The sequence below is a fragment of the Alligator sinensis genome, unplaced genomic scaffold (genome assembly GCF_000455745.1).
Source record: "Alligator sinensis unplaced genomic scaffold, ASM45574v1 scaffold215_1, whole genome shotgun sequence".
Classification (NCBI taxonomy): Eukaryota; Metazoa; Chordata; order Crocodylia; family Alligatoridae; genus Alligator; species Alligator sinensis.
The window spans coordinates 897385-906060 of NW_005842259.1; the positions used below are offsets into that span (position 1 = coordinate 897385).

Genomic DNA, 8676 nt, shown 5'->3' on the forward strand with positions numbered 1-8676 from the left:
CACCTCTCCCTCCCACACATTCCCCCACTGCCCCCCCTCCCACAATATACAAGAGTAAGACTTTATTTTAAGCTATACACTATATACACACACTACTCAAAAAAACATAAAATCAGGACAAAAATTATTTTTTTGAAATAAAATTAAAATATATTCTAGTAATTGTTTGATTTTAGCATATGATTTTTTTAAATTTATAATTTGTTAAAATGATTCCTTCTGAAAGATTTTGCGTGTGCGACCCTTGACATCTCATTAAAACTCCTTAAGTGGCCCTCCCCTGATCTAGTCTATGACAGCAAAATGGTTGCTACTTTTGCCTAGGAAGGAAACAGCACAGGTGTCACTCACCTGCAACCTTGCCAGGATGCTGGCTTTCTTCGAGTTGGAGGAGTAGCTCCTGGAGCAGGAGACACTGCAGAAGCGTTTGGTCTTGGAGAAGAAAGCTTCTCGCGTGCCCACAATCCCGCACATCTCACACACAGCTAGAGGAGAGGCAGACAGACCGTGAACAGTGGGGGCTTCACCAGCCCTGCCAGGACAAAGCTCAAGCCAACAATGCTGCAGCACCAGTGAACACTGACTGATGTTTACTCCTGGCAGAACCCTGGGCCCCACTTGATGCAACTTGGGAGTGGAGAATATACACTGTGCAGCTCTGCCTCCAAAGCACACACGTTATGCTACACCACCATACATCTTTCAGCAGTGCACTACTTTGAAATGGGTCCTTATCTGCTTCTAGCAACTCTATGCTGTGCGGTGGTACCTGGTTCAGAGCCACTGTCCTCCATCATCCGGCCTGGGGTGGTGGGTGTGTGCAGTGGCAGAGGGGAGGTGGACAGCTCCCCAGCTTCCCGGTTGACCATGTCATCATTGCTAGAATCATCGAAGTAGGTGCTGCTGTCACTGCCCATGCTGCTGTTGTAACCCCGGAAGCTGTCGTAACCCCCAAAGAGGTCCAGGTCATCGTCTTCTTCCTCCTCCTCTTCCTCCTCTCCCACCCGCTCCAAGGAGGAGGTCTTCTGGCTGAGGGAAGACACCAACTGACAAAGAAACGACCACTTTAAAAGACAGATTTTCAGCGTTCCCTTATGCCAGGGATGATGAAACTCCGGACTGCCGATCGGCCAGGGACTCCATTTCCCAGCCCCCCCTGCCCACATGGCTTGTGCCGGTCTCCGTGGAGCCCTCAGCCATGCCAGCAGAGCTGCTGGGAATGTGGGACGGGGGCAGCTTGCTGCGGAGCCATGATTTGTAGCCTGCACGTTCTGTGCAGAGGCACACATCCAGGGGATCGTGGCTCTGCCCCAGCTCCTTGCAGCAGGCTACAGATCGCAGCTCCGCAGGAAGCTGCCCCCATCCCACGTTCCTGGCAGCAATGGAGCAGCCCCCTGTGCTGTCTGCCGCATACGCTGCTGGCGTGAGAGGTCTCCATAAAGACTGGTATAAGCCATCTGGGCAGGGGCGGCTGGGAAATGGAGTCCCTGGCTGATTGGATCCAGCCCACAGGCCGGACGTTCCCCATCCCTGCCTTATGCAGTAAAGCCTGGCCCTCAGGAGCAAGTCACTGGCTGTGGCAATCACAGGGTACCAGGACCAGACCCTTGAGCCAGCACTAGCTTCCCTGGTAGGAAGAATTCCCACCAGCTCCACATTTCCTTAATGTTTTACCCCTCGTACACATCTCTCCCAGACGAAAAGAAGATTCATAGTCACAGAAGGGCAACCACAGGAAAGACACTGGAAGCAGAGAGCAGGAGGCAGACCAATGGCTTATAGCTGCAGCAAAGTAGGTTTAGATTAAATATCAGGAAGAATTACTTGTTAAAGCACTGAGGCAGTAAAATAGACCATCTAGGGAATTGTGGGATCTCCATCATTGGAGGTTTTCAAGAGTTTGGATAAGCATGAATCAGGAACAATCTAGAAATAGCTATGCCTATGCTCGCTATAGTTATTTCCCATGTTTCTGGGCTTCACTGGTTACTGCATGAAGCCAGGAAGGAATTTATTTCCCCACTTCTGTTGCTACTGCACCTGTTCAGGGAATTTTCTTTTTGCCTTCCTCACAAGCATAAGGAGGTGGCTGCAGCCAAGGCTTGGTATTTTTACTTGGGTGTACCAATGCTCCTACTGGGACTAATAAATAGTTGGAGGTTCCTCGCTAGAGGGTCTTGCCCCTCCACACCAGGCCAGACCAATGATCACATTTGGGATCAGGAAGGAATTTTATCCCATGGCCTGACTGGCATGGGCTGGGGGAGTTCTGGCCTTCCTCTGTAGCAGGCGTGTGGCCCTCTTCCTAGGATCTCTTGAGCATGTTAACAACCCTTGCAACAGGACACTGGACCACCCTTGTTCCCCTGCGTTACCTGTGGCAGGTTAAGGTGCTGTGCATTGTGGTTGTGCAACAGGGTTGTGTACTTCTAGTAACAGGTTAGACAAGGATTTGTACCAGATGGTTTGGATAGGGCAGGGGGTTGGACTAGAAGACCTTCAGAGGTCCCATCCAGCCTTACTTTTCTATGATTCTGTGACCCAGGAGCGAGAAGCCAGAATGCCTGAAACCATCCTGAGTGGGGAGGGGTCAGTATGAATTCATAGGGAAGGAGAGAGACTACCCCTTTTCACTCACTTTCCTGTTCAGTGGTTGCACTTCTTCACACCCGCTAGAAAACATTTTTTGTGCTGTCACCAGGGTGGCCCAGCAGGGAGAGGAGCTGTCAGCACAAATGATCTATTTCAGTAACTAGCTGCTGCTCTCCATGCTATTTAACCCTCCCCAATACAGCTTGGGACACAGTGGATCAAAAAATGGCCTTGAAGCAAGGAGGTGCATTTTCTAACAAAGTAAAAGCTGTACACTCTATTACCATCACATTCCCTGGGCTGACTTTGGCTCAGGAGCTGCACTGGAAAAACAGACAACTTTCATTTTCAAGTATTAAATAAGTATCAGTCAAAGTCCTTTCCCCCCTGTGATTTCATCATGATCTATTTGTACAGCTATATCCATACAGCAAAGAGATGCAAGAGTACAGGGACAGCAAATCAGGGGATGCACAAAAGGCCTGTCTTTAAGATGGAGGGGAGAAGGAAGAGTGATTAGCTGTGCTTTGGACACAGATTAAGGAAGTTAGGAGATATGCTGTTGCCAAGAGCTCATGCACAGACACTGAGGCTCAGCAATGAGAGGGGCAAGGGAGAGAAGAGCAGAAGCACAGACATGCAGTCACAGGGAGAAAGGAGCTCACAGCAGCAGCAGCAGCCGGCAAGGAAACATCACCACCAGTCAGCACTGCCAGCAGCCCTACTGCTCTGTACCCACGAGATCTCTCTCCTGTGCGGTGCTTGCAGTGGCATGAGATTTTCTTTAGCGCTGGTCATTGAGCCCGGGCATCTTTCTGCTGCCCAGAGGAGCAACAGCAGAACAGCCACAGAACACAGGGCCTGCTGTGTGTTCATATGAAAGCTGGATAGAAACCAGCTATGGAGCTGTCAAGCACTACCCTGGGAGCAGGTTGGCTCTTTCACAGCAGGAGACTGGAGCTCTGCCTGCCTATCTGGCCCCAGGCATGGCACCAGAAGCTTTTCAGAGGTCCTGGACTTCAATCTCTTACCTAGCTGCCTAAGTTTAGGTCCCAGGACCTCCCTGCTACCCTTATCCACATGTTGGTGCCCACATGGACCCAAGAGACTGGGCAAGGATACAGTATGCAGGACCCTGGGCAAGACGTCTGACCCGGTAAGTGGCTGTTCTTATAGGATGGCCATTTTGATGGCACGAGTGTTACTTTGCACCATATTTATTGTGCAGTTCACCCATCATCTGTGTCACACGTGTAAAGGGGAGCAGGGGCCCAGCGCACGGATCCATCTCCTAGTGCCAGTTGTTTGCACCCAAGGCTCGTCCTGCGCAGCCCCAGGACAAGAGAGGGCTCCTGTCCCCTGCCGCCAGGGCCTCCCAGACACGGGGGAAGCCCAGGGCTCCCAAGGGCCTCGCTGGGTCTCTGTCGGGGAAGAACCCCGGGGGGGGGGGGGGGGGGCCGAGAGCCCCGGGGGGGGGGGGCTGGTTCCGCCGTGGCATTGTGACGCAGGGTTCCACGTCCCACGCCCCGCGGGACCGTGGAATCTCCGCGGCAGCGATTGTGACGCAGGGCTCCACGCCCCGCCCCCGGGGAGCCCCGCTCTCCTTCCAAGGGGGCCCGAGCCCAGCCCCAGCCCCAGCCCCGTGGCCGCCCCTTACTTCGCCCTGCTCCTGCTCCGTGGCCGCCATCGCCGGGATCCTGCGCCCCGAGGGCTCCCCACCCTGCCAGGCCCGGCCCGCTGCACTCACATGGCGGGACCTCGGGCACCCTTAGCTTTACTGTCCCCAATACATCGGGGCAGCTGGTTGGCCGCCGGCCCCCGCGCGCCCGCCAATCGCCAGGCAGATTGCTTTGCAAACGCCAACAGCGGAAGGAACGCTCAGTCCGGCCGCACAGCATCCTGGGACTCGTAGTTTGCTTCCCTGCGCGGCGTGGGGGAGAGCGTCAGGGCTGCCCCGTGCCGCAGGCTGCTAGCTTCCGGGCTCTGGCCCCGCCCCCTCCAGCTCTTGCGGGGCCTGCGCGGTTGGCCTCTGCTGTAGGCTGCAAGGTGCAGGCCTGAGCCGTGAGGCGGGGTGCGAGCATGGGGTAGCGCCATGGAGCGCAGCACCTCCAGCCCTTAGAAGCCTGTAGCCCATGAAGCCCCCCTCCCCTCCCCTCCCTTCCCCTCACATGGGATGAGGGCCCTGGCGCCCAGGAGCAGTGATTCTCAGCAGGCTTTGTACCAGGACCCACTTGTAAACATGCATGGCCAGGCCCGACCCAGTGCCCCTCACTCTGGACCCGCTGCTCCCCGACTGTGTAGGGTGGCTGGGGAGAGGGGCAAGTAGCCCCTTGCTGGCTGGATCTCTGCCAGCCTGCAAGGGAAAAAATCCATGGTGTCCCATGTTTTTTTCTCCTTTGAAGGAGACTCCGTTTTTAAAGTCTGTTTGCAACCCTTTCTTGCGACCCGCTTTTGGGTTGTGACTGGTGGGTTGAGAAATGAGCCAAGCCCAGTCCTGCAGACTTGTTGGTGTTCAGCAAAGCTGGAGAGAGGAAGGGCCTGAGGCAAAGCCACCAGCATGAGAGGCCCCGTGGGGCAGCTTACTTGTTTTCTCTTCTGCGCCCCCCCCCCCCCCCAAAAAAAAAAAAAAACACCCTTTTTCTTTTTTTTAAAGAGGTTAGTGCTGCACAGGCCAGCAGTATGGCTAGGGGTAGGAGGCAGCAGCAGCTAACTGCAGCCTGCAGGAAGACATCAAGTTAACTCCTTGAGCAGAGTCATCTTTAGTCTCAAGTCAGGCCAAAGGCAGAGCAGAGGTGTACTTTATATGCAAAGATGCAAGGCCTATCCCTTTTCTACTCAGAGCTTTCATTAAATCAAGCTCACTCCATCAGATACTATGACAGGACAGAAGAAAGCTATGTAGGAAGGAATGAGTGATTTGAATTCAAGAAAGGTATGCCTTATATCCCAACTAAGATGCAGCTATTTTAGACACACATACACAGACGTACACACATACAGAAGAAGGGACCTCCAGAGGTCATTTAGGCCAACCCCTTGCCTGAGGCAGGATCATCTGTATCCAACTATCCCATACGATCCAAAAACTAAACTCCATGTACACAAGACTACTGTCAATCCTGACCTAACACCCTAACCAGCCCCAGGTAAAGCAGGGGAACCACAGCAGCCAACGTCCCACTTTCATGAAATATTAATATATGCTCAAGAGCTCCTAGGTAGAGGGCCAGAACCATGTCCCCTTCTTCAGCAATCCATCGCAGTCAAGGACAGCCGTCTTCCATTAATATCTCATCTGTGGGTCTGAAGATGGCCAATGCAGGATCAACAGACTGTCACAACTCAGGCATGTGTTTCTGCATGGGGTAGGTGGCTCCAGATTCTTGATTCTGTCTGTGATGCACTGTTTCTGCCACTCCCACTTTTCCATCTCCTGTTGTCGTAAGGTTTCAAAGTATTGAGATTCTTGCAGCAAACTCTTCCTCCATTTGGGGAGGTCCTAGGCAATAGTTTCCCCATGAGCTGCTGCTAATGTTGCATTTTTTCCAAGTTGGCCTTGAGGACGTCCTTGAAGCACTTTCTCTGCCCTCCTTTTGAGCATATGCCTTGACTGAGCTCAGAGAATAAAACTTGCTTTGGGAATCAAGCGTCAGACATCCAAATTATGTGGCTGGCCCAACAAAGTTTGTGTCAGATGATCATCACTTCAGTACTCATAGTATTTGCTTGCGAGAGGATGCCAGAAAATGTTGGTGCGGTCCATCTTCCCACTGGATTTGAAGGATCTTCTGCAGGCAGCATTGATTATATTTCTCCAATGACTTGAGGAGTCTCCTCTACATTGTCCACACAAGTCTCAGCTCTGTACAAAAAAGGTGGGGATCATAACTGATTGATAAACCATGAGCTTGGTTTTGGATCTGATGACACAGTCTTTGAACACCTGTTTCCTTAAGTGCATCCAAAGGCTGCATTTGCACATTTGAGGTGATGTTGGATTTCTTTCATGTCAACCTCCTGTGACAAGAAATACAGGAGGTTGACATGAAAATGCTTCTGAGGTACAGGAAATACTCAACATTCTCATGAATCTGAATTACTATTAAGAGCTTGTTGTTGGACGACCTTAGTCTTTTGAATGCTAAGCTTCAGTCCCACTTTCTTGTATGCCTCCGTAATGATGTTGACAATTGCCTGAAGGTCTGCTTCCGAGTGAGCGCAGACTATAGCATCAGCAGCATGCTGCAGCTTGAGGATTAAGCTCGATTGGTCTTGGTTTTGGCTCAGAGTTGACTGGGATTAAAAACAGTTTACCATCCATTTGGTAGTTTAGCTCTACTCTGGCTGGAAGCTTGGTGGTAGTCAGATGTAGCATCATGACAAGGAATAAATCAAGAACAGTGTTGGAGTGATGATGCAGCCTTGCTTAACTCCCATCTTAACCTCAAGCAGTGATAGATCCGTTACTGAAAACCACTCATGTAGCAGGCAAAGAAGGGTGATGAATTTCAGTGGGATCTCAGAAGGATCCTCCATAGCGCTTCTTGGTTGACAGAGCTGAAGGCTTTTGTGAGGTCAAAGAAGGCCATGTAGAGAGGTTTATGTTGTTCCCAGCATTTTTCCTGCAGCTGGTGAGCTGTGAAGATCATATCAGTTGTGCTTTTTAATGCCCTAAATCCACACTGAGATTCCAGGAGGAGCTCTTCATCAAGTGGAAGGAAACAGTTCAGGAGGGTTCTTGCAATAAGCTTTCCTGTGGTGGATAGCAAGGTGATCCCTCTGTAGTTTCCATAGTCAGACCTGTCGCCTTTCTTGTCATGATCATGGTAGTCCTAAGGTCACCTGGCACTTCATCTTAAAGATTTGGAATGGTGAGGAAGGCATGGAGCTGTGACGTGAGCTCCTCTCTGCCCCTGCCCCCCAACCCCTGCTTGAAGATTTCAGCAGGGATTCTATCAACTCCAGTGGCCTGCTTGATGAATTTCCTCACCTCATCAAGGGTTGGAGGGATTCCAAGATACTCTTTGACTGGGTGTTGTGGGATGGAGTGGAGAACACCTCTCATCAACAACAGTGTCTTAATTGAGGAGGTCTTCAAAATGCTCCTTCCAATGGGCACTGATGGCTCCCCATTCCTTGATCAGGTCTCTTCCAGTCTTAGGTCTCAAGGGGTTTGGTCCTTGAGTGCTCAGACTGTAGATAGCTTTGGGTCACATTAAAAATAACCACGTATCTTGTGGATACCAGCAAGATGTTAAATCTCCTTTGCCTGGTGTTCCCACCATCTGTTCTTTGTATTGTAGGTACTCCTTTGGACCTCTGCCTTGCCTTGCTAGAGATTCAATTTATTTTGCTTGGAGGTTTTTTTCCACCCCATAGATTTCATAGACATTAGGGCTGGAAGGGACCTCGGAAGATCAATTGAGTCCAGCCCCCTGCCCAGGGGCAGGAAGTCAGCTGAGGTCATAGGATCCCAGCAAGATAAGAATCCAAATTTCTCTTGAAGGTGTTCAATGTAAGTGCTTGAACCACTTCTGATGGCAGGCTAGTCCAGACCTTGGGGGCTCGGACAGTAAAGAAATTCTTCCTTATGTCCAGCCTGAAACGGTCTTGCAGTAGTTTATAACCATTTGACCTCGTCATCCCTTGGGGCGCTCTGGTGAACAAACTTTCCCCCAGATACTGGTGGTCACCCCTGATAAACTTATAGGTGGCCATCAGATCACCCCTGAGCCTCCACTTTTCCAGGCTAAAGAGCCCCATAGCTCTCAGCCTGTCGTCGTTGTCATGACCCAAAGGCATGATTTTGTGTGTGCTTCGGCACCAGAATTATCCCCACCAGGTTGCAACTTCATTGCACGGGAGAGTTTCCTATTGCAGAGGAGAACCCCAGTGCAGGGACGAGTTTCCCGCCTCTTTGCAGCTTCTTTTGCAGGGTGCATTGCTCAAGTTGCAAGAGAAATGCACGGTGCAAAAGAGTTCCCGCCACCCATATGCAAATTCGTTCCCCGCTATTGGCTAGTTTTAAATTATTCCCACGTGGCGGCTAACGATTGGCCTGTTACCCGTATAAGAGGCTTTTGG

General features: G+C 51.3%; 1 protein-coding gene across 4 annotated transcripts in view; it reads right to left on the minus strand.

Moving 5' to 3' along the window:
- The window catches only part of L3MBTL2 (L3MBTL2, polycomb repressive complex 1 subunit), a 26807-nt gene extending 22357 nt beyond the window's left edge, over positions 1–4450 (minus strand). For all 4 annotated transcript variants that reach the window (XM_025208935.1, XM_025208936.1, XM_014521816.2 and 1 more), the window contains exons 1-3: positions 4250–4450; positions 770–1046; positions 352–485 (exon numbers count right to left, since the gene is read on the minus strand). In XM_025208935.1, coding sequence (XP_025064720.1) covers positions 352–485; positions 770–1046; positions 4250–4279 — 441 coding nt within the window. In that variant the 5' untranslated portion in view covers positions 4280–4450. The remainder of the gene's footprint in view (positions 1–351; positions 486–769; positions 1047–4249) is intronic.
- Between the last annotated feature and the right edge of the window lie 4226 nt (positions 4451–8676).